This window comes from Corylus avellana, chromosome 6 (assembly GCF_965113065.1).
Source record: "Corylus avellana chromosome 6, dhCorAvel1.hap1.2, whole genome shotgun sequence".
Taxonomy (NCBI): domain Eukaryota; kingdom Viridiplantae; phylum Streptophyta; class Magnoliopsida; order Fagales; family Betulaceae; genus Corylus; species Corylus avellana.
The window spans coordinates 1423111-1447356 of record NC_142495.1 but is presented as its reverse complement, the minus strand read 5'-3'; the positions used below and the strand labels follow the sequence as shown (position 1 = coordinate 1447356).

The 24246-nt window shown below is 38.0% G+C and overlaps 5 protein-coding genes and 2 non-coding genes across 7 annotated transcripts; 6 read left to right on the top strand and 1 right to left on the bottom strand.

Annotated features, from left to right (window-relative positions):
* Positions 1 to 264: 264 nt before the first annotated feature.
* YCF37 (homolog of Synechocystis YCF37) lies at positions 265 to 1022 on the bottom strand. Its single transcript, XM_059602699.2, has one exon. The coding sequence runs from the start codon at positions 920 to 922 to the stop codon at positions 404 to 406; it is 519 nt and encodes a 172-aa protein (XP_059458682.1). The 5' UTR covers positions 923 to 1022; the 3' UTR covers positions 265 to 403.
* Positions 1023 to 3765: 2743 nt separating this feature from the next.
* On the top strand, positions 3766 to 6866 carry LOC132188281 (Tetratricopeptide repeat (TPR)-like superfamily protein). Its single transcript, XM_059602702.2, has 6 exons — positions 3766 to 4162; positions 4623 to 4879; positions 5250 to 5456; positions 5631 to 5721; positions 5937 to 6204; positions 6286 to 6866. The coding sequence occupies exons 1-6, from the start codon at positions 3864 to 3866 to the stop codon at positions 6616 to 6618; spliced, it is 1455 nt and encodes a 484-aa protein (XP_059458685.2). The 5' UTR covers positions 3766 to 3863; the 3' UTR covers positions 6619 to 6866.
* Positions 6867 to 10709: 3843 nt separating this feature from the next.
* Positions 10710 to 13598, top strand: LOC132188339 (Phototropic-responsive NPH3 family protein). The gene is made up of 3 exons (XM_059602761.2): positions 10710 to 11381; positions 11469 to 12764; positions 12844 to 13598. Exons 1-3 carry the CDS (start codon positions 11271 to 11273, stop codon positions 13447 to 13449), a joined length of 2013 nt encoding a protein of 670 aa, XP_059458744.1. The 5' UTR covers positions 10710 to 11270; the 3' UTR covers positions 13450 to 13598.
* Positions 13599 to 14714: 1116 nt separating this feature from the next.
* LOC132188188 (cold-regulated 413 plasma membrane protein 2) lies at positions 14715 to 16861 on the top strand. The gene is made up of 4 exons (XM_059602594.2): positions 14715 to 15177; positions 16122 to 16229; positions 16327 to 16397; positions 16496 to 16861. Exons 1-4 carry the CDS (start codon positions 15002 to 15004, stop codon positions 16747 to 16749), a joined length of 609 nt encoding a protein of 202 aa, XP_059458577.1. The 5' UTR covers positions 14715 to 15001; the 3' UTR covers positions 16750 to 16861.
* Positions 16862 to 18080: 1219 nt separating this feature from the next.
* LOC132188914 (small nucleolar RNA SNOR75) lies at positions 18081 to 18169 on the top strand. The gene has a single exon (XR_009440973.1). It is a non-coding gene; the product is annotated as a small nucleolar RNA SNOR75 (small nucleolar RNA).
* Positions 18170 to 18288: 119 nt separating this feature from the next.
* Positions 18289 to 18358, top strand: LOC132188889 (small nucleolar RNA Z105). Its single transcript, XR_009440948.1, has one exon. It is a non-coding gene; the product is annotated as a small nucleolar RNA Z105 (small nucleolar RNA).
* Positions 18359 to 20363: 2005 nt separating this feature from the next.
* Positions 20364 to 22455, top strand: LOC132188197 (Photosystem II manganese-stabilising protein (PsbO) family). Its single transcript, XM_059602603.2, has 2 exons — positions 20364 to 20699; positions 21562 to 22455. The coding sequence occupies exons 1-2, from the start codon at positions 20451 to 20453 to the stop codon at positions 22318 to 22320; spliced, it is 1008 nt and encodes a 335-aa protein (XP_059458586.2). The 5' UTR covers positions 20364 to 20450; the 3' UTR covers positions 22321 to 22455.
* The last annotated feature ends 1791 nt before the right edge of the window (positions 22456 to 24246 follow it).

Genomic DNA, 24246 nt, shown 5'->3' with positions numbered 1-24246 from the left:
CCTCAAACATGCTTTTTTAAGTGTCTTAAACCCTTTTATTACATTTTCTTTCAATTATCTAATGTCCATCCATATGTTTTTGACTAGCCTCAATGGTCGGATTAGAGGAAGCCACACTGCCCATAATATGAGCAAGTGGGGCAACCACAAAGAAAATATTATGTAGAAATGGTTGATTGTGTTTAAGTTAACAGTCTTAATGTTATCTTCTCAACATATATAAATATTCATTTACATGGCGGAAAAGAGAGATTTCTTAATCCAAAAAAATAAAGGATATAGACCCAATCTTATTAATAAGTGAAAACCAACAATCTATGCAACTAAAATGCCAGATTCGATTACAAAAAGCATGAATTTTTACGACAAGATAAAACCAATTACCAACACTTGGCTACTACCACTAGTACGAGTTTTGACTCTCCGGCCCCAATATTCCATTCACAACCGAAGTAGCAACCAAAATCCCCACAACCTCCGCTCCCACTACCACTCCCGCCTGCGCCAGCCCCCCGAAGCTCACCGCCGTTTCAATCTCCCTCTCCGCCGTCTCGATCCCCTTCTCCACCGTTTCGATTCCCTTCTCCGCCGTTACAATTCCTTTCTCCACGGACTCGATCCCCTTCTCCGCCGCGTTGAACCCTTCCTTCACTATCTCCTCCGCTTCCTCCTCCACCTTCCTCAGCTTCTTCCTCAAGCCGAACAACGGAATATCCTCCGCAATCGACGGAGATTCTTTCGCCGCCAGAGCCGTCGACGCCGTCAGCAGGAACACCAGCTGTCTCCTGCCGGTGGGAACGGAGGTTGCGCTAGCCGACGGCGCAGGTTTAGAAACGCGCGCCTGGCATAACGTAAGGGGCGCATTGCGCACACGGCGTAGTGAGAGGGTCTGGAGCAGCGGTGGTGATATGGTGGAAGCCATGGCTCACTTGACAGAACGAGTTCAGACAACGCTGATCTTCAAGAGTGTATAAGCTTTCTGTGGTCTGGCATTTTTTAACATACTCTCGTTTTGCCCTCAACTACTTACACTATTCGCACGAATCGCACGACATGACATGGGGCTAATATAGACATTTCAATTTTGAAAATACAAAGGTGGATTTTTTTGCAAGTTGAGTTTGAGTTTGATTTTTTTTTTTTTTTTGGGTAATAATCCATGTGAGAAATGCATAAATGACAAAATAAATTTATTTGTAATGAAATCATATTTGAACTAAATTTCTTTAAATACTTATAAAAATAATAAAGAAATAACACATTTTCTTTTTGGCCAGTCCCACCCCACAGTCATTGCACACGAGTGATTGGACCACTCAATCTGATGATCGCAACTACTAAATCCGAGCCATCTATAATGGCACATTGAGGGTGATTATTAGAGGTGTTCAAACCAGTTATTGGCTATAAGCACTAATCACAATCGATTTTGGTGGTAATTAGTCTTTAATAACCGCAACCGCAACTACCTAGGCGGTTAGCGGTTATTCAATCTAATAACAACTAGTTATAACCGTTTTTTTTTTTTTAAATGGGCTTTTGAGCTTTTAATTTGCCTTCTTTTTTTTTTTTCTTTTTGTTTGTCTTATTTTAAGGGTTTAAGACCAAAATATTTCAAAAAAGATGGAAAAAAAAATGTTTTTGGGCTAGCCAATGTCTTTGAATAAAGCTTGGCCCAAAACATCACATACCACATTATATATTTCACATACATAGTTATAAATAGCCCAAATCTATTAATCCAAATACAAATTAAAAAATTAAAAAGATAAATCCTAAATTTGGAAACATATTACAAACCGAATGAAAGCAAAGCACTAAGCACGACCAACAAGTCTGGATAAAACCAAATCTCAAACGGATAAAACAAATAAATTCTCAAATGAGCCAAAGAAGCATAAGCTTGGTATCTCAATTTTTTGGTCTTAATTCTGAGAAATAAGAGAATGGCAGGCGGGCACCATGGAATGAGAGAATGAAGGATTGAGAGGCAGGATATATGGGTTTGCGGAAGATCCTCGTGTGGGTAGAAGAAAGAAGAGATCGATGGAGGGGAGAATGGGAAAGAGAGGGGAGAGAAACAAATAATAAAAAATGGTTTATAGTGTGAACAATTAATTGGCTGAAAAGCTAATTCACTGTTCAGGAAAAAAAAAGCCTCATGAATAATAATCAAATAAAGGAATAAGTACTTTATTAAGTTTTATTGTCATTTTAATTTCAATAATGAGGTTAGTTTTAGCCCTTTTTTTTTTTTACATGTTTACACAAGAGAGAGGAGATTCAAACTAGTAACATCCGCTTCATGAGGCGTGGTCTCCAACCGATTGAGAAACCGGTTAAAAAAAACGGGTAACTGGGTTAAAAAAAACGGGTAACTGGGTACCCAATTCCGATTTTTGGCACCCGGATAACCGGGTATATATATATATATATATATATATATATTTTAAATGGGCAAAAAATTGTTAAATTAGACCCAATACTTCAAATAAGTTTAAAAATTAGGCACAATACCTAAAATAAGCTCCAAAATGATTTTTTTTTCTTTCTTTTTTTAACCGGCTACCCGGTTTGGATAACCAGGTACCAACAAGAACCGGCTAGTTATTGTATAACCAAATAATCAGGTACCGGGTTTTAATTTTTCAAAATTAAAAAGCCGGATACCCTGGTTTCCAATTTTGGCCAATAACTGAGAACCACGTTGACACCCCTACTAATTTTATGACATGTTGCTTGCATGTGACATGACAACTTGTTATGTGTCGATTGCACATTCCAAGTGACTAATTTACCTTACTTAAATAGAAAAGATTGTGAATTATTATTTTTTTAAAAAAAAATATGTCGACTGTGAGGGGAAGCTTGCCTTCATAAAGGGATGGCGGGTCACCCCTTACTAGGTGAGAGCGAGGGCGGCCACCCTTTATAGCCACCAACCTCTTCTTCTAATTGTTTTTTTTTTTTTTTTTTTTAATTTTAATTTTTTGTTTAGTGTATGTTTTTAATCTAAGATAAATTTATCATCTGGAATATAGAAAAATGATTGGTGTTAACAATTTGTTCATATATATATATATATATATATATATATATATTCTTCTAAAAATTTAATAGATCAATTATTACATTTCTAAAGCCAATCATTGACTTATTTGGGGTCTACATAAGTTCTTAAATCTAATGGTTAATTTGTAGAAAAAATATGAAAGAAATATTAACATCAATAATTTCTCTGGAATATACATGTGACATGCTAGACATGAATTACATGTTATTGAATTAGTGATATGATCTCACACGTTGAATAATTATGATTTTGTCCTAACTTAAAAGAAAACTTAGATTTTTTTTTTTGTTAATTATTAATTTTTTTTTACTAATTCATTATATCCTATAATTAAACCATATTTATCTTATAAAATACAAATTAATTAATTTAAGAATATTAATTATGATTTTAAAGAATTAAGGAGCCCCTACAATTTTTTTGGTATTGAAACATATACAATTTTTTAAATCCCAATTATTGTTTTCGCAACATTTATCCCTTAAAAAAAAAAGGAACCTTTTTTTTGTTTAAAAAATCCCTAAAAAATCATATATATTGAAATGAATAAGAGATGTTAAGGAAAATATGAAATAGCATTTCTCTAATTTTATTTTATTTTTTCTTAACAATTCATAGGAAAAGAAAAGAAAGGCGGAGCCGTGGAAACCTATTCCGTAGAACTTGGTGAAACGTTTCGTTTTCCGAATTATTTTATTTTCCCTTTTCTTCTTTTCCGCCAGAAAGGGTTTTTTGAAGCACAGAAACGAAGTGCTCCCATTTCCCTAATTTCCCCAACTCGAAGATAGCGATGGTGGAAGAGGCAACAGCGTCGGAAACCTCGGTGACAATGGCAGCCCCGAATCCCCTGGAAACCCAGGCCTCCAACGAGGCCACCATACAGTCTAACGCTCAGGGAGGCACCGAGTCCACCTGCAACAACATCAACCACAACAACAATAGCAACAGCGCGGCCGAGGGTTCCTCTGCAGGAGATCGAGAGAAGTCGTTGGAGTTCGCAGATGAATTAATGGAGAAGGGATCCAAGGCCATCAAGGACAACGATTTCAGCGAGGCCGCCGAGTGCTTCAGCCGTGCCCTAGAGATCAGGTTTCGTTCTTTTCTTCTTTTGCTTTTTCTTCATACGCCGTTTGCTTACTCAGAAGTTGTGGGGTTTAGCAGAATGTTAATTCCATTTGCTGAATTTGTAGTTTCTCGAAGCGTTTCTTATCAGTGTATCTGCTTCTTTGCCTTAATGTCTAGGGTTTTTGTTGTGTATGGGACTTTTCTGTTTGTTTGGTAATTTCTCCTTTTGTGTTATAGGGTAGAACGGTGGGTGAATTTTTCGAATATTGGTTTAAGCTTCAATCATCGTAAATGGATAATAACACTTTTTGAAAGCATTAGAGACTTAAAATTAGTCTGAGCATTCCACTGAGTGTTGAAATATTCCTGGATTTTCATTCGGTGTAACTTGTAAGTGATTCGATTCATTTGTAGTTGAGGGAACTTTTTTGTTGTTGTTGCTTCTTTATAATTCGTCCTCTATATTGAATGATTAACGAATTAGGGTTGCGCATTATGGTGAACTGTCTCCGGAATGTGTGCATGCATACTATAAATATGGGTGTGCACTGCTGTACAAAGCACAAGATGAGGCTGATCCGTTGGGTACTGTACCCAAGAAGGAGGGTGATTCTCAACAAGAATCAGCTAAAGATGGATCTGTTAAGAATGTGATAAATGGGGAATCGTCATCAGCTTCTGGCTCGGGTAATGTTGAAGAGGAAGCAAGTACAAATCATCAGGAAGGAGCAGCAGATGATGGTCAGTATCTTGCTCATGGCATGTATTCATTGATAATTTGTTTGAAGTACTGTTGATGAATTTACTGTCTTTGCTCATAAATGAAGCAATTCACATGCATGCATTAATGGTGCACTTTTTATGGTAAAAAATTCTTTTGTGCGAAGTGATATCTAATGTATGATGTGTTGGAAAATATTTCCTCGACAGTCAGTGTCAAGCACAAGATATTTTGACCATATCTGTCTGATATGGCTTCAAGACAGATATGCTTCATCCTTTTCAGTTAGTGTCTACAAGTTTAAGACTTCCTCGCATTGTTGTCATAATCATTTGAGATAGTGTCTAAAGATTAGAGTTTCTTATTGTGTCTCATACTTGATTTCTTCAGGTATGGTTTCCAGTGGAAAAGACCAAGAAGAAGAAGATGAGGATAGTGATGTTGAGGATCTGGCTGAAGCAGATGAGGATGAGTCTGACCTTGATTTGGCATGGAAAATGCTAGATGTTGCAAGAGCAATTGTAGAAAAACACTCCGTTGACACAATGGAAAAAGTGGACATATTATCAGCATTGGCAGAAGTTGCTCTGGAAAGAGGTCTGTCTCGTGTAATTTTATTTTTCCTTTGTTTTTTGAATTTTTTGAGTTTGTGTTAATTAACATCAGCATTTCTTGATTCTTTTGATTCCATTATAATTGTTTTGGTGGATTTCGCTGAAAGCCTCTTATCTGTCTTAAACATGGATAATGTCTTTGTTATGCTCCATGCAGAGGACATTGAAAGTTCTCTCAGTGACTACGAGAAAGCACTGTCTCTCTTAGAACAGCTGGTTGAACCAGACAGTCGACTGATAGCTGAACTGTATCCTTTCCAAGATTAAAATACTATTTTTTGAAATTTCAACTTCAGAAGTTGCTCGGATCTTATGTGTGGACGGGTAAGTTGCCAATGAATGGATATATTTGGTGGCCTTAAGATTTAATAAGCATTAGGCTATATGAGTTCATCAATTGTTATTAATAGCATGACTTATTCTTTTTACTCCCCCTAGTCACAACCTTAACTATAGAATTCAGAAATTTCCGGATATGTTTGTGTCTGGAGATTGGCTCCAAGCCTCAAGAAGCCATTCCATATTGCCAGAAAGCTATAGCAGTTTGCAAGTCTCGGGTGCAGCGGCTCATGAATGAAGTAAAGAGTGTCTCAGAATCAACAACTTCATCATCTGCATCTGAGGTAGATCAGGGTGTCATCTCCAGTACGTTGCACTCTGATAACTCTGTAACAGAAAAAGGAGCAGAGATTGAAACACTCACTGACCTCTGTGGTGAGCTGGAGAAGAAGGTAAGTTTATCTTTGTGCAAGAATTGAAAACATTCACGTGCAACTGTATCCTTAGTAAATCATTCATCCTTGGATTTGCAGCTTGAAGATCTTCAACAACTGGCCCTGAATCCCAAGTCAATTCTCTCTGAACTTCTTGGGATGGCATCTGTTAAGTTAGTAGGCAGTGAAAAGAGTGCATCTCCAACAGTGATGAGCTCCTCACGGATGGCTACTGTTGACAGCAATGGTGATTTTGACTCCCCAACCGTTTCTACTGCTCACACGAATGGATCTTCTGGAGTCACACATCTAGGCGTGGTAGGAAGAGGAGTCAAGCGAGTGTTGATGAACTCAGGCACGGCAGAATCAAGTCATATGAAGAAACCAACATTAGATTCGTCGGAAAATGAAGCTGATGGCAAAACCTCATGAAGTTTTACATTGTTCTAGTCTCTGTGTAGGTGACCGCAGATTATGGGTTTCTGCAAACTGCTTGATTGGCCATAGTCGGCCGTGCATCATAAGAGTTCCATGCTTGTTTTGTAAGGTAGGATTCATGCGTAGCCTTGCTGTATACATTATTCTATCGTGTTAAGAACAGTACTCTTTATTATATCTTCTTGTAGAAGTTTGGCGGTCTTAAATTGTCTGTTATTTATGCTAGTTATTGTTGCATAGTAGTGATATCTTTGATCAGATGATGCTCTGCACCTGTTATTGTTCGCATGGGGATCTTCTATAGGAACCGGACTATATCCCTGTTTTTATTTTTCTTGAATTTTTCATAAATTCAGGCAGCTAAAAGAGAAGGAAGTCATAGGGCTCATCTGTCCCGATTAACTTAGAATATGTGGGATCCACTCGATTGGGGTAAGCGGGTTCTACAACTCTCTTAAGCTGTTTGGATTTTTATGAAATTCATGTAGCCTCCTAATAATAGGGGATGATCCCAATCCACTTCTAAGAAGGATTGGGATTTATTGCAATTAGTTACTCAAAATGATAGCAATTTGGGCGGATGTTGAGAGAGACTAAATAGGATTTATTTGTTCAAATAAATTTTGAGTTGTCTGATTATTTACTTTGACATGTGGGATATATTTAGGCGTTATTGCCCAAATTGTTGAGATTCAAGCCATCAAAGCGATAGGTACCAATTATCTCGTTTTGTGTAAATGGTCAGCACCTATACCTCAAAATATGCCCCCTTGCAACTAGATAGTAGATGGTGTTTTAGCACGTTAAGAAGTCACTTTATGAAGCTTGAATGAGAATAGCTGGTCATGTGAAATCAAATCATAAGCTTGAGCATTGTGTGAAGATAATCATGGCAACAATGTGATGATGAGGGCTTTTTTAGTGTGTATGTATGTGTGTATGTGTGTATATATATATATAATTGTAATTATATATTTGGCATGTCTCTTCTAGTTGGTAAAGGGAGTGGATTGCGTGGTCCAGGCCCGTAAGACAATCGTCTTTTATCTTTGTTCGTGTTTGCAAATTTCTATTCTGTTTTGATAAAGTATAATGCTTGAGTTTTTTTTAGGGGTGTCTGAATAATGAATTTTGCTCAATATTTTGGTTATTTTCCTTCCCAAACAAACAAATGAAAAAGAAAAATGCTAGACCAATATCTGGTCCACAATTTTTTTATGACTTTCTAACACGTGTCAGCATATTATTGGGGGGTATTAGATTTTTTTTTCTAATAATTGATGTGACTTCAATCGTATATTAATATGTGTCAATAAGTTGTAAAAAAGTTACACAAGTAGTTAGTAAACAGAAAATAAGTTATGACTTAAAGAATATTAAGTGATTGGAGTCAAGCTAGGTATCATTTAAAAAAAGACATAACTTTTAAAAATGCAATTAAGCATTTATTAAAACTGTGATTTAGTCTTCAAAATCATGATTTTTTAAAAACATACTCATTGCATGTAATTTAAAAATGCATTTTTTTTAGGTTTTCAAACTATAAATTTTTAAAAACACACTCTCAAACTACATATATTCTTCACGATTTTGTTTAGACTGATACTTTTTGCCTAAAGAATCGCAAGCCTAACATAGTTTAAAACATTGAATGATACTTTGTCAAATGGATTCGTTGGGTACTTCGTCAAATAGTCGCTTCTCATGTCATTGATATGGAAACATTTGTATCTCCCTTTATTTACTTTACTTAGGTAAGAGTCAAGAAAAGAGAAAAACCACTAAAGCATCTTTGATCGGCGGAACCATAGTAAATGACAAATGGGTATCATTATCAAGCGCTTTGAAGGAGATACTATTACTGAGTGAATTACTATGCAAAGCTAGCGATGGCTTCAAAAGTAGGCTGTCGGGCTTGAGACGAAGGGCGGCGATTTCGAGCCGCTAGAGATGTTATATATAACTCACTCAGATTGAATCGGCGATGTGAAGCACCACCCCATTCAAACAAACCCACAAAAAAGCTCAACTCAAAGAGCTCCCGGAAAGTATGTGTTTCAGAGTCGATTGCCAGCGATGTGGGAAGTACTCCTGGGGTGGGTGCGGCAAGCACCTTCCCACTCTCTACGCCAGCATTGATCAGGGAAAGCACTGCTTGTGCCGCTCTTGGCCTGGAGTTGTCATGCCCTCCAAAGAGACAACAACCAGCAAGCAACCATCCGGGGGATGCTCTGCTTCCACTACCAAGGTATATAAAACATCTTCTTAACATGAAAGATTAAATTATCTCTTCATCATCATCATCATCATCATCATCACAAGCTATAGTAACCCAACCCTAAGGATTGGATTGACTGCATTTTACTTTGTCTAATTTGAATTTGATGGCCCAGTAATTGGCTTGTTGATGTTGGTTTGTGCAGGAAAAGTAAAATCTTGAAGATGCATTGGATTCTGGGGGCAGTTTTATTATCTAAAGTTAAGAGAGTGGTGGGTGGGGCTACGCATAAATAATGGAAAGAGAGAGAGAGTGTGTGTGTTAGTTGGATATAATCATATCCTAACTATCGTCTTAGAATAATGTATTGTGGGTATGGTCAAGATATGTTGACCATCTCTAACCTGCAATTTCGAATTTATGGATTAAATAATAAATAATCAAGTATTTCCTCTAATCTTGTGCAGGGTGTTCATTTCATATGTCTCAACTACCCATGGGTTTTGTGTCCTTTTCGATTCTTTGTCGTGGTATTTGTGCTTCCTTTCCTAACCCCACTTGTTAATTATTGTTTGGTGGCAGAGGCCAAATTAATGTCACACACACAAGCACAGAGAGAGAGATTTGAAATTCAGACAAGAAGTTCTAGGACATGAGATAAAAAAAAAACAGAGTACTTCTACAATTTTACAATCTTTACTGTGAATTTATTCAAAAAAATTTCCAGTAATTTTTTAATGGACCAGTCCGAAGTTACCAATATGTATGGTGGCATTCTTTTTGCAAACTCTATTATGAATTTTGGAAAATTTGGAGTCTAATGGTTTGGCTTTATATGTCTTCCCCGTTGAGAGAGAGAGGGGCTGTCCAAACGGATGTGCCCAAATAACTACAACCTGTCCTCCATTTTTGTGCATTTTGTTGAATGATTACTCACCAAACCACGTGAAATGCAGCAATAAAGTGGACTTGCAAGTTTATTTCTTTAATTAATTCTCTAATCTTTAATTCCATTCCAAAGCAATTATGAATTCTGAAGATTTGGTCTGAACAACGCGGGGGTTCGTATGTCTTCCATAGCCAGCCACTCTTATTGACATCATCGTCCCCTTTCTACTCATTCTTTTGACTTATAACATTAGCTTGGAAATTATCCATACGACTCTCTGAGTTAACCCTCTTCCCTAAAAATCTCTACCATTTTTGGATGAAAATTGGCTGTAATTTGATAGAGCTAATTTTGGCAATTAACAATAGAGGTTTCGACGGGTCTATTTGCACTTTAAATTACCTTAACACCACGTAAATCCTGTTGGGTCTCCTTCATCAACTGTTAATGAGATGGTTATTTGCATCGTTAAATATACCATGAAAGATCATATTCCCCCTTTACGTTACCACTCATGTCACCTCATTAATATGGCCATAAATACATTGGAAGGGCGGTACATGGGTGGGTGTGTTGATATAAATGAAAGCAAACGAAACTCACATACAGGAAGAAATTTGAGAATTCAGAGCTCTCTTTATTTGAATCATGTGGTCCATGTGATCCTTCGTTCACACTTACTAGCACTTTAAGCATGAATGTTTACGTTCCTTTCAATAGTTGACACTTTGCAGTTTGCACCCAAAATGACTCTCACCTCATCTGGACCATACTAATCTAACCCATACAGTAAGAAAGAGTTTAGACCTCAAAAAAGAATTAAGAAAAAGGTCAGAATCACAAACTCACGTCATTTTCTTTGCCCTGCTCACTCGACACGTGACATTTAAGAATGTCAATTTTTTACACGACCTACAAATTAGACGTTAACTCAAATTCCGACCCGTGGACACAAATTGAGATCCCAACCCCCAAGTATGGAGTGGTTAAGCTGAGCCCAGAACATGAAATTGGATTATAAACTAAAATAATCCATCATTTGCGCAAAAAGCAATGAGAGAATGAGCCCCAGTTGGCAAGCAATTGCATCCCCTGGCAAATGGATGAAAAGGACGGCCCTTTTTTCTATTATTGTTAAGAAAGAGAGAGTGTTTTAGAGAGGGATCCTGGTGTGATTCAAAGAAAAAGGAAAGGGAAAGGAAAGAAATTTTGGGAAAAGAAAATCGATCCCATGATCCCCTTTTTCGAAGTTTGCTCAAACGCTATTTGTCCGATCTGAGTTTTTTGGATTCCAACCAGTTTTTATACTTTCACTCCGGAGGTCAAGTCTATTTCTCACCCACCCCTATAGACTTTTTGTATTCAGGGCTCCCAAAGACATCCCAGATTTCCCATTTGTTTCTTCTACCCGTCTATAAAGCATAGACAGGAGTCTAAGCCTTGTTTGGTTGTACACAAACTCCACATGGCTCTGGGTTTTTAGCCTGCTATACTGCTATACCAAACACACAGGTAAGGGCAAGAACACTCTCCCTGAAAATGGCGGCAGCCGAGAAGCCCAGCTCCAAAGGGCAAGCCTGGTTTTGCACCACCGGCTTGCCAAGCGACATTGTGGTCGAAGTCGACGACATGGCCTTCCATCTGCACAAGGTAACCGTTGGGATTCGTTGATACGGACCGTTTTATGTTTTACTACTCTCTGTCTCTTACTGAGCTGTGCCGTATTTTGGTTTACAGTTTCCTTTGATGTCCAAGAGCCGAAAGCTTCACCAGCTGATAACGGAGGAAGAGGCCAACCCCACCGGACGGCGAGAAGAGCGTGAGGGTGATGGTGACGGAGACGGAGACGGCGACGAGATTGAGGAAATAGAGTGTCACATAACGCTGCCGGCGGGCTTTCCCGGCGGGAGCGAGACGTTCGAGACGGCGGCGAAGTTCTGCTACGGCGTGAAGATTGAGGTGAACGCGTGGAACGTGGCGCCGCTCCGGTGCGCCGGTGAGGTTTTGGAGATGACGGAGGAGTACTCGGAGGACAACCTCATCTCTAAGACTGAGAGGTTTTTCTCGCAGTCAGTGCTCAGGAGCCTCAAGGACTCGATCAGAGCGTTGAAGTCCTGCGAGAGGTTGATGCCTCTGGCGGAAACCCTAGGGATTACTGAGCGGTGCGTCGATTCGATAGCTGCGCGAGCGTCGTCGGCCGATCCTGCTCTCTTCGGATGGCCGGTGAACGACGGAGCGAAAGAGAGTCAGAGTTCGAAGCAGCAGATCTTGTGGAATGGAATCGATGCCGGTGGGAGAAGAAGGAATTTGACTAGGGGCACCAATGCGGAGCCTTGGTTTGAGGATTTGGTGCTTCTGAGCCTTCCATTCTTCAACCGTGTGATTTCCACCATGAGCGCCAGAGACCTGAGCCCCGAGATCATCGAGAGCTGCTTGATTTACTATGCCAAGAAGCACATCCCAGGCATCTCTCGGTCGAACAATCGGAAGCCATCGACGTCGTCTTCATCCATAGTGAATTCGGAGAGTGAACAGAGGGAGCTCTTGGAGACAATAATCGGAAACCTTCCATCGGAGACGAACACCACCAGGTCGTCTTCTCCGGCGACCAGATTCCTCTTCGGATTGTTGAGAACGGCGAACATACTGAACGCCTCCGAGGCTTGCAGAGCAGCTATGGAGAAGAAAATCGGGTTACAGCTAGAGCAGGCCACGCTGGACGACCTCCTCATCCCCAGCTATTCGTATCTGAACGAGACCCTCTACGACGTCGACTGCGTGGAGAGGATCTTGAGCTACTTCCTCCGTGGATTTGAGGAGCGAAACCGAGCCCAAGACGGAGATAACACAGATGGAGAACTCAGATCCCCAGCGTTAATGCTCGTCGGAAAACTCATCGACGGTTACCTCTCGGAGATCGCCTCCGATGCCAATCTCAAGCCCGACAGATTCTACAAACTTGCGATTTCGCTCCCCGAGCAAGCTCGTCTCTTCGACGACGGTCTGTACCGTTCCGTCGATGTCTATCTCAAGGTACATTCATACAATAACTCCTCCGTATATTACTATTCGTATTCGTATTCGTATTAAGTATGTGTGAAAAACTCGTCAGGCGCATCCGTGGATATCGGAGGAGGAGAGAGAGAAGATATGCGGAGTGATGGATTGCCAGAAGCTGACTCTAGAAGCTTGCACGCACGCGGCGCAGAACGAGCGGCTACCGTTGCGGGCGGTGGTGCAAGTCCTGTTCTTCGAGCAGCTCCAACTGCGCCACGCGATCGCAGGGACTCTACTCGCGGCTGAAACGGCGCCGCACGAACCCGGAAGGCCGTCGTTGATGGCCACACGGCGGGGTGGGGAAGGAGAAGAGGAGGAAGAGGGGGAGGTGGAGGTGGAAGAGGGCGCGGGGGTTTCGGCGCAACGCGCGGAGGGGCAGAGCACGTGGCGGGCGGCAGTGAGGGAGAATCAGGTGCTGCGGCTGGACATGGATAGCATGAGGACGCGGGTGCATCAGCTGGAGCGGGAGTGTTCCACAATGAAGAAGGTCATCGAGAAAATCGACAAGGCGGAAACACCCGAAAACGAAGGGCGGAGGAAAGGCGGGTCCAAGCTGAGCAGGAGGTTTGGGTGTAAGTTCAAGACGCAGGTGTGTGATTCTCATGAACCGACGGTCGGGGATGCTCCGAGGAAAGGACGACGGCACCATCATCAGCATTAGAGTGGGGTCCCACGTGTTCTGACGTGGAATCGCAATTAGCTGGGAATCGCGATTGTAAAAAGTTATTTATTTTGGCCACGTAAAAACTCTGAGAAAAGCTGGAAATAAAAATTGCGTACCAATAGTTTTGTGGGCTCGCAAATTCTGTCCGTCCGACACGTCTTTTGAGGCGATGAGTATTCCACAACGCACATGGCGGAAGGAAAGAAATATACGTATGATATGATTAGTGCAGGAAAAAAGCGTTACTGGAAATTTGCACTTTCTTTCTCTCAGGTTTTTGGACTTCATTCAATATTCTCAGCTTCGTATGACACGTGGCTAAATGCTGAATAATTTTATTGAATGTAAAAGAAGAACCAGTTAGACTTTAGAACATGGAAGATGATAATTACCTGCCTTTAGTTCTTTTGTCGAATTCTTTTTCTGGTATGATTTGGTGAAGTCGTCGAAGTCAGACAGGGGCACAATAGTACTATTGCGTTCATAATTCTTATTTCTTGCCCCGTAATGATTATATGAGAAATAATCCACTGTTTTAGGCTTTTCGTCCAACAAGGTTTCCTCATCATCTTTTTGGGGGGGTTGGAAAGTGATAAAGGCCCCTACCCAATTATTCTTGATGGGAGTTTCTGCAATTATTGTGGGTCGGTGTGATATAACACAATCTATTATTATGTTTTGGAGTATTACTACGTTTTCTTTTATGTTTTTTTTCGACTTGACCCACGATTACCAACCCGGTTTCAATTCCGACAATCAATTGAGAGAAGACTTCTTCAATTCGCGCAATCAAATGGGAGAGGACTTTAATAAAGGTCAATTTGTTCCAAGAGGTTTTGATGGTTCGTGCACTTATTTAGACAACCTTTTACATGTTGATTAATAAATTGTAGCCAATTGAATATACGTAATGGATTTGACAATACTGAATATGTAGTCCAACTAGAATAAAGGTTTAGGTATCTAAGTGGGTTATTGGGCTGAAGCTTACATGTAACAAACGGGTTATTGGGCTGAACAATTGAAGCCCAACGTGATTCAAAAACTACCCTTTCAACCTTAAACAGAAGAAGGTGTACTTGGAAAATCCTTTTTTTGGGCGTGTAAGCATACCGTGCTTTAATTGGGCCGAATCTTTTTTAAATCAAACGGACCGACAAAGCAGACAGACAAGTTTAACACGTGGCGCGGTGGGCTCTAGCATGAAGGCAACGTAAGCAACGATATGACTGAGGAGGAGTGCCGCGTGCACCCTGGTCCGGAACTGGCGCGACCACAATGGTGAGCCGTGAGGTTCCGAACAGTCAAAGATGAAGAAACCGTTGGGGGATCCGAAATGACTGCGCTAAAAACGAGGGGTCCCCCCACAGTAACCGGAAGAGATATAGATGAGCAGGCTGAAAGTTATGCCATCCCAAAGCCACTTTTTGGTTAGCTTACCTTGTATTCTTGCTGCTTATCTGCATCTGATCATTATAGCAAACCCCATTTTGTGTCGCAAATTTGTCTCCTTTTTTGTGTGTGTGTGTGTGTTAAGATCTGAAGCATAATGGGAAGGATGGATTATTTGGCTCTGAAAACTGATCCGGCCACCGCGGATTTGATCGGCTCTGATATGAATGAGCTCAAGATTGCCGCTAAGAGGCTTATTAATCATGCCACCAAACTTGGTGGCCTCGGCTTTGGGACTTCTTTCCTCAAATGGGTCGCTTCCTTCGCTGCAATGTGAGTACTCTGTCTCTGAATGTGAGTGTGAGAGTTGCAGTACTGTTATGGCTAGTTCATGGATGAGTGACATCAAGGTCTCACTATCTTTTTTCCATGTTTGGGCTAATCCAATGAGGAAAGTGTTTTCCTTTGTTAGTTTCCTCTACCAGTGGATTATTCTGACATTGTTAAATGGTTCATAGTAGCCCAGATGGTTTAAAATGTTGATGACATATAAATTTGCCTGCCTGGTGTGCGAAGTTGTGTCCACGATGTCCTGATTGTATTTCTATATATCCAGTTAAATAATATGGATTATGGATAGGTAGGATTGGGCTGAGTTAGAGCTCAAGCAAAATTAGGAAGGGACTCAAACATTGGGGGATAGTTGTAGATTGATTGCCTAAAAGACCAACTATTTTAAGTTGTTTAGATGAATACTTCCCCCCACCCCAACTCAACCCCCCAAAAAAGAAAAGAACAGATACATGTATATTGTATACATGGAGAAATCAAGTTGATGATGAGTACAACTATAACTATTTTTGCAGTGAGACATATAAGCTTCAGTTTAGGAGTTCTATGGTAATGCTAATTATCTACAGCCATATATGATATGAACAAAATATACTTGCATCTCCTGCCAATGGTTGCAACCAAGAATAGCTCATTCCTGTTCTGTTTAATTTATAATTCTTGCTAGGATTCCAAGAAGATTGGATACAAGAAAGAACAAATTTCAAAACTATATTGGTCTCTTTTTTTCTTGAATTTCTTCAGCTCAAAGGGATTAAAGCTATTTTATCTTGCATTAACTATGTTTTGCGTATGTACCTCATTTGCTTCCCCACTTTGTAGTGGTCTTAACAGTATAAATCTGAAGAGTGTCGTGTTCTGTTCTACTAATAGGCTAATTTTGAATGAATTAAATTAACAACATTTGGTTTCCTTTTTCGTTGCAGTTATTTGTTGATATTGGATCGAACCAACTGGAGGACGAACATGCTTACCGGACTTTTAGTCCCTTACATTTTCTTTAGCTTTCCTTCAGTACTGTTCGATTTTTTTAGGTGATTAATCCTGCTGGTGATGCACTTTCTCTTTTTTGTGTTTTCTTTTTCTAATTATCTTCTGCTAAATTGATAAATTTGCTACAAAACCATTCAGAGGAGAGGTAGGGAAATGGATTGCTTTCATCGCAGTTGTACTAAGGCTTTTCTTCCCACGACACTTCCCTGGTATACTTCTAAGCATGCATGTCTCACTTTGCTCTGTCCTCTTTACATAGTGATTTTTTAATGCCTTGCTATAATCTGGTTTCCTGATGATTCTGCAGATTGGCTGGAGATGCCAGGATCTCTGATTCTTCTTCTGGTTGTGGCTCCAAGCTTCTTTGCAGACACCTTGAGGGACAATTGGGTTGGTATCTTGATCTGCCTCATCATCGGCTGTTACCTATTGCAAGAACACATCCGAGCATCCGGTGGATTCAGAAATTCCTTTACACAAACCCATGGAATCTCCAACACTGTTGGCATTATCGTTCTGTTAGTGTACCCCGTATGGGCGCTGGTGGTCCACTTCATCTAGGCATTGAATTTGTCAGTGTCATGATTTATTATATTTGCCAGCATTTGTTTCTCAGCATTTATATGTAAAAGACCCCATATATAATATGATGAGTGGCAACCATTATGTCCAAGTTTCTGCATTGACAATTTTCTTCTTCTTTCCCCAAAATTTGTCTGCTTATCTGAGTAGATGAAGCTTTCTTATAGTTGCCACCGTACGCAGTTGGGTAAAGGAATGTAGTTGGAGTGTGGGATTGAGTAGGTGCCAGATTTTTTTAATGAGAAATGCTAAAGGCCCAACTTTTTTGCCCAACAAAAGTCCAACTTTTACCCTTTATTTTTTTTCTAAAAAAAACAAAATGAAAAATGGAAAAAATGTCTGAAGCAACCCTATCTATTTTTTGCCTTTCTTTTATTTAGTATTTTTAAAAAAATGAAAAATAGTATTTTTTTTTCATAATAATGACATTTTCTTGAAAAAAATGACATTATTATGAAAAAAATACCATTTTTCATTTTTTTTAAAATACCAAATATAAGAAAGACAAAAAATAGATAGGGTTGCTTCAAACATTTTTTCCATTTTTTATTTTATTTTATTTTTAAAAAATAAATAAGTCAAAAGTTGGACTTTTGTTGGGCAAAAAAGTTGGGTCCCTATCATTCCTCTTTTTTAATTTAACTCAAAAATTAAATGTGGGTTTAAACTCTCATTCTCGACGAGTAACTCTAATACGTGGAAATGAGAGAGAAATGATAGAGTTAGGGCCCGAATTTATAATTTATGCTCTAATATCATGTTAAATCACTATTTATTTTAAAAAATTTAATAATTAAAATAAAGTTATGTAAATTAAAAGGCATGAATTTATTTGTTTTCGGATTCTCATCATTTAGTAGGGATATTTTTCAAGATGAGTAATTCTTAATGCGGATTCTTACAGAAGAAAATGAACCGGTGTCTTGTATAGAAAATTGGGCCGCATGTTTTGGCCCAACGCTCTGCTACACAGATGGTACACTCGTAATTTTGAGGAAAGTCTGAAAACCCTACAGACAACCCTATACTTAAAAAGGGCTCTTAAACCCAAACGGCCAAACCCTAAAAGGAGTTTCTCCTATAAAAAGAAAACACGATCTATATCTCCTGAAGTTCTGAGCTCCAATTGGATCTCTCAGTTTCCACTCTCTCGCTTTTCTATCCTCCATTGATGATTGCTTCCTTATTCTAACGAAGGCTTTGGTTTCTTTACCTACTTTTACTTTTTTTTTTCTTAGATCCTGTGATTGTGATATGATTTTTTTTTTTGTATTTTCTAGAAATAATGATTGGTGGGTTGAGGGTGTTTTTCTCGGTGATGAACAAAAAATGATGACGAGTCCGATCTCTGTTATTCCATTCTTTTGTGACGACAAATCGAGGCATTTGTCTGAGAGAGAACTCCGTTACCCCTTTCATTCTCGTACTCTTTTTATGTGTATGTGTTTTTTTAATTAATGTTTAGGTTTTAGTATCTCGGCAAATTTGCTTTTGGGTATGATTAATTCGTGAGATTGTCAGGCATAATGATGAAAGATTTCGATCTGATAGTTTATGTGATGAACTAATTACCTCCTACTCATACTGAATGCCTGACGATAAATCTTTTATTATTATTATTATTATTATTATTTGTTGGTTGATGGAAGAGTGTTGGGGGTAGAGAGAAGGAAGAGGCAGCGATGATGAGAAAGCAGTATCACTCTTGTTGGATTGAGGAGCTCCGATGATTTATGTTTCAAGCACTTTTGAGCTGCCTTCTCCCTCCCTCTCTCCCTCTGTCATCGTCGTTCTACCCGCCGTCGCGGTTGTAGACCTGTAATTTGAAGATGTCGTTTTGTCCTTGAGAGTTGGCAGATTTGGATTCCCTGTGGATTTGGGCCGCTCTCGTTCATGATAGCTTTCTCTTAAGTCAGCCCATGAAGTAATTCTCGAGGCCCAGCCTCACTGTCCCTTCTCTTTAGAGTTGGCAGATTTGGATCTTAAAACGTACGCAATTTACTTTGAAAAATGGTTTGGAATTCCCGGCCGGTTCTATCCTATCAATGAATATGTGTGATTGGAATTGTTTTTGGGTCAAGAATCCAGTGGTTCGGCCACCACATTATTTATTTTTCTTTTTACTTATTATCTCAATAAGCTTTTACTAACTTTTTAAATTCCAAGTAATTATTTTCAACTCAATAAAATTATATTTGCAATTTTTTCCAATAATTTATCCCTAAAAGTTATTTAAGGGGAAAGGACACGTACCCTTCAAATTACTATCCAATTGATAATGTTTTCCTTAAACTTTCAATTGTGATAATATCCTTTTAGATTACCAAAAATTGTTAATGTTCCCTTCAATGATAAAATCATCATAGTAAAATAAAAATAAAAATATTAAAACTTCTAAAAAAAACCTAAAACTAACAAAAAAAAATCCAAACAGCAGCCAAATTTTTTTATTTGTTTGTTTTTAAAAAAATCCATTTTATGAGAAAAAAAATTAATTTTTTTTTTTTTTTAATAAAAATTGAAAATTTTTCGTTTTTTTTTTTTTTTTTAATTTTAATTTTTGTTTTATAATTTATTTTTAAATAAAAATTTACGTTTAAAAAAAGAAAAATTTTTGTTTAATAAAATAAAATTTTTTTTTTTAAAAAAAAATAGTTTTCTTAAATAAAAATTTCCGTTAAAAAAATTAAAAAATTAAAAATTTTCGTTTTTTTTTTAAATTGTTTTTTTTAAAAAAAAATTATTTTTAAATTAAAATTTTTTGTTTTTTTTTTAAATCCTTTTTTTTTTTTAATTTATAGGAGTATTTTTGTCTTATTAAGAAATTTATAGGGGCATTTTTGTTTTATTGCTAGTCTAGGAGGAACTTTGACAATGTTTTGGTAGTTTGGAGGAAACATTGTCACAATTGAAAGTTTGATGAGACATTGTTAATTTGGTGGTAATTTAAGGAAGGTATGTAGACTTTACTGATTATTTAAAAAAGCCTAATAATGAAGCTTTTGGATTCAAGTATACTTGAACTTGGTTCATTTAAAAATAAGTTGACCGTTGACACAAAATTAGGCTTAATTATTAAGGCAGACTAACGAATAGTTCAATCGATTAGGAACTACGTCTTATAAAGTGAATTTAAATTTTTCTGCCTTTTTCCCTTATGTATACATGTAAAAATAAATAAACAAATAAATTATGCCAGATATAGTCATAAGCCATAAATTTGACTAATCTCCGTTAATGATTGTAAGTAAAACTTGAGCCTAATTTTGTCTTAAGGCCAAATATGCTAACCAGAAAAGGCTAATTTTACACCCAAATTTGCTACTCTACTCAACAGTTGTTTGTTAGCCCAATGTGAATTAGCTGAGATAATAAGAGAAGTGTCATTTTCGCTATCATCCAGTACTGAGTACACATCCGGGCCTGATTGAGAGTATCTTTATCCCAAATGAGAACTTGCCAGGTGTCAAACTAGAAAGACAAGGGCATTAGCTTGAATCAACCAATAAGTGAAAGCCTTATCCTATCTCTTATCTTACTCGCAGCAAGGCCACCAGATAACTGCCAGATACACTCCATTGTCCGCACTCCCACCACACAAAACCATCTCTTTTAGTTTGTTTTCTCAGAATATAGAGAGTGTGTTGTGAGAGGGAGAGAGAGAGCAAAAGGAGAAGAGAATGGCAGCCTCGCTACAAGCAGCAGCCACACTGATGCAACCCGCCAAGGTGGGTTTGCCTTCAACCTCATGGAGGAGCAGCCTACAGCTGAGGTCGGCTCAGAGTGTTTCCAAGTCCTTCGGCGTGGAGCCAGCGGCAGCCAGGCTCACTTGCTCCCTGCAAGCTGATGTTAAGGACTTGGCTCAGAAATGTGTCGACGCTACCAAGATCGCCGGCTTTGCTCTTGCTACTTCCGCCCTCGTCGTCTCGGTATGCATTATTATACTATTGTGACACCAAATTTTACAAAATATTATCAACAAACAAAAAGATGCTGCATGAAAGTTTACACGCGTGAGAGAGAAGAATCGGACAAGAATAAGATAAAGGGTTTTGTAGCTATGCGTTCCTATATATTTATATGATTGTTTAAGAATAATTAACATTGCGGATTTTCGTTTTATTCAGATCATCTGTTGTTTTGTGTTTCCGTTTAATTGTTTAAGGATGATTAAGATTGTGCTTTGGTAATTGAAATCAAGTTGTTATAAAATTAATTAAATGATTAAATTCACCGTTTATCTTAAACTTTTGAGATATGTGATAATTTAACATGATATCGAATCCTACTATACAACTTAAGCATTTGGAATAACTTATAATTTAACCGAAAATGAAATTGCATCCCCAAGTGTAAATGTGGGCAATATCCTGGCTTATGAAAGTTGGCTTGCTAGATGATATATATCCACTTACACTATTAATGCTTAATTAAAAGGAAAATGGTAATATATTAGTGGCATTTGGTAATAAGTATAATCTTAAGCATGAGTACAAAGCTGCAATACATTTGATCACATACTTAACGAATTGCGTTCGATTTTATGTTCGATGTGATAACGGCTTTAATATCAAATAATACAAATCTTGAGGAGAACTCAACCTTAAAAACAAGTTTACAAGGAAAAGTGTAAAAAAAACTTACATACACATGATTAAGATTGTGTTTAAGCCATATGAGACACTTAGAATCGTAACATATTCCGACTTGTTATATTTCCTTTCACTTGTGATGAATAGAGATCAACATCTGCAAGTGTGTGGACGATCGTCACTGATTTTGTTGTTTCAGGGAGCAAGTGCTGAAGGAGTTCCAAAGAGGCTAACCTATGATGAAATTCAGAGCAAGACATACATGGAGGTCAAGGGATCCGGAACAGCCAACCAGTGCCCAACCATTGACGGCGGGGTGGAAAAATTCGCCTTCAAGCCCGGCAAGTACAATGCCAAGAAGCTCTGCCTAGAGCCCACTTCTTTCACCGTCAAAGCCGAGAGTGTGAACAAGAATTCCCCACCGGAGTTCCAAAACACCAAGCTCATGACCCGCTTAACCTACACCCTGGACGAAATTGAGGGACCCTTTGAAGTGTCACCCGATGGCGCCATCAAGTTCGTTGAAAAAGATGGCATTGACTACGCTGCCGTGACAGTCCAGCTGCCCGGCGGCGAGCGTGTGCCATTCCTTTTCACAATCAAACAGCTGGTGGCATCAGGCAAGCCCGACAGTTTTGGAGGAGAGTTTCTGGTGCCATCCTACCGTGGCTCGTCTTTCTTGGACCCAAAGGGCAGGGGTGGCTCGACCGGTTATGACAATGCAGTAGCATTGCCAGCTGGAGGCAGAGGAGACGAGGAGGAGCTGGCTAAGGAGAATGTAAAAAATGTTTCATCTTCAACAGGGAAAATCACCCTCAGTGTCACCAAGACCAAGCCCGAGACAGGGGAGGTGATTGGAGTGTTCGAGAGCATCCAGCCATCTGACACAGATTTGGGTGCCAAGACCCCAAAGGAGGTGAAGATCCAGGGGGTCTGGTATGGTCAGCTCGACTCATAGGCCCCTCTGGTTTTTTTCCCCCAACATTTTCTGTATTCAGATTTTGGCTCTAAGTGTAAGGTGTTGCTAAACAATTCCCTGTGACCAATTGCAGATTATTATCCTGTTTGTATATTAATTATCCTACTTCAATAATTTCATCTAATCTTGAATTATTAATTATAAAGAAACATATATAGTAAGGTTTAGTTATGGCCTTAGGATCTGATGCTTCACAGGGTGAACTAGATTTTTATAAATAAATTTCTCTTAAGTGGGAATTTGTGTGGTAGAGATTTCATATCCCTTTAGGCTAAATGCCTTCCCTACTTTGATGGCTTAAATTGATCACACACTTTAAGTCTTTTCCTCAAAATAGTATGTTTGTACACATTATGATGAGTTGTAGGAATTTTCTTTAATTCAGTTTTTTAAATTGAGATGCATCACATGCTTTTATTAAAAATGCATGTAATTTTTAATTTTTACAAAATTTGAAAAAAAAAAAAAAATCATTTCATATCTTTTTTTTTTTTTTGGTGGGGGAAGGGGAGGTGGGCAAATGAGCTAAGAATAAAACGGTAGACACCGAACATCTCCAGCAGCATTAGATATTTTACCTAGTGAAAAAGTATAATTCTTTACTTTAACTATTGTTTTTTCACTATACACTCCAACATATTTTCTATTTTTTCTCTACGTGTTTTAAAATATTATTTCTCGTTCTTTTTTAATTATATTATTGCCAACACTGAATTAAAGGGAAAAACAAATACATATATAGAGATTATTCATAAAAACAAAAATAAACACATATGACAAACATTTATCTCACATGCAGGTACTAATTCTTAAAATTAATAACATAAATAAATTTTTTCATCCAACTGCAATTGATTTGTTTCCATCTATGCGTTTCTATGCAATAAATTTTTTTTGCATTAAATTTTTTTCATCCAATTGCAATTGATTTGTTTCCATCCGTGTGTTTCCATGAAATAAATTTTTTCTGCATTCAATTTTTTCATCCAACTGTGTGAAGAAATTTTGTGTTTGAGAGACAGACATAGCAGATGTAAAGAGGTGTTTATAAGAAATAAAAGATATTGGGTGAAAATAGGTGAAATAAAAAAAAATTAAAAAAAATAAATATATATATATATATATATATATATATATATATATTATTTATTTAGTGCGTTACTGTAACTATTCTAGTTAATAACAAGTTATTTTATTTGAGCTAAAAATAATAATAATAATAGCTAAATATAATTAATATTAGCCTTTTAATTAAGCTACTGAAGATGCTCGAGGGATTGAGATCACTAATGAAGACATACAAGCTGGAATTGCTTTCTCTATTGTCAATAAAAGCGGCTTATCTAGTAAGATTATAAGTAGAAAATTGGCGTTGCGATGAATTTTACAAAAAATCCAATTTGAAAACAAACACAAGCTGGTAAACCTCGAAGACATTTCATATGCCAATCAAAGCAAGCGAGTAACAGAAACAACTACTTTAGAATCTCCTATAATAATATTTTAACTTGCCAATCAAGCTGACCCTCGATCATTGAATAGTATTATTTCAATACTCCTATTGTTTTTAGTATCACTTTTTATTTTTTTTAATATGATATAATCCACGTGAGATCCACCCATGATCAAATAATATTTCTTTGATCATTTATATACATATATATTTGTTTTTGGGTGGCTCGTTTAATGATTGGTATTAATTACCACCGTATTAGCAAACCACGAGGTTCCAGCTAAACAATAATTAAGCCTAACTGGAAAATGAACTATGAAATAAACGGCCCATTTCTTTTTCTTTTTCTTTTTATTTTTTAATTAAAAAAAAAAAAAAAAACCCAGCTAAGAGAAGGTCTAGCCACTTTAATCCTAATAAAAGATAATATGTCAATGAGAAAGCTTTCAACG

Excerpts from the sequence above, each read along its gene's own strand:
- LOC132188188 (XM_059602594.2), top strand. The coding sequence starts at position 15,002 with ATGGGAAGGATGGATTATTTGGCTCTGAAAACTGATCCGGCCACCGCG. Across the intron at positions 15,178-16,121 it reads GTCGCTTCCTTCGCTGCAAT|TTATTTGTTGATATTGGATC; the intron begins GTGAGTACTCTG and ends TTTTCGTTGCAG. Across the intron at positions 16,398-16,495 it reads CTTCCCACGACACTTCCCTG|ATTGGCTGGAGATGCCAGGA; the intron begins GTATACTTCTAA and ends ATGATTCTGCAG.
- LOC132188197 (XM_059602603.2), top strand. The coding sequence starts at position 20,451 with ATGGCAGCCTCGCTACAAGCAGCAGCCACACTGATGCAACCCGCCAAG. Across the intron at positions 20,700-21,561 it reads CTTCCGCCCTCGTCGTCTCG|GGAGCAAGTGCTGAAGGAGT; the intron begins GTATGCATTATT and ends TTGTTGTTTCAG.
- LOC132188281 (XM_059602702.2), top strand. The coding sequence starts at position 3,864 with ATGGTGGAAGAGGCAACAGCGTCGGAAACCTCGGTGACAATGGCAGCC. Across the intron at positions 4,163-4,622 it reads AGCCGTGCCCTAGAGATCAG|GGTTGCGCATTATGGTGAAC; the intron begins GTTTCGTTCTTT and ends TTAACGAATTAG. Across the intron at positions 6,205-6,285 it reads GTGGTGAGCTGGAGAAGAAG|CTTGAAGATCTTCAACAACT; the intron begins GTAAGTTTATCT and ends TTGGATTTGCAG.
- LOC132188339 (XM_059602761.2), top strand. The coding sequence starts at position 11,271 with ATGGCGGCAGCCGAGAAGCCCAGCTCCAAAGGGCAAGCCTGGTTTTGC. Across the intron at positions 11,382-11,468 it reads TGGCCTTCCATCTGCACAAG|TTTCCTTTGATGTCCAAGAG; the intron begins GTAACCGTTGGG and ends TTTGGTTTACAG. Across the intron at positions 12,765-12,843 it reads CCGTCGATGTCTATCTCAAG|GCGCATCCGTGGATATCGGA; the intron begins GTACATTCATAC and ends AAAACTCGTCAG.
- YCF37 (XM_059602699.2), bottom strand. The coding sequence starts at position 922 with ATGGCTTCCACCATATCACCACCGCTGCTCCAGACCCTCTCACTACGC.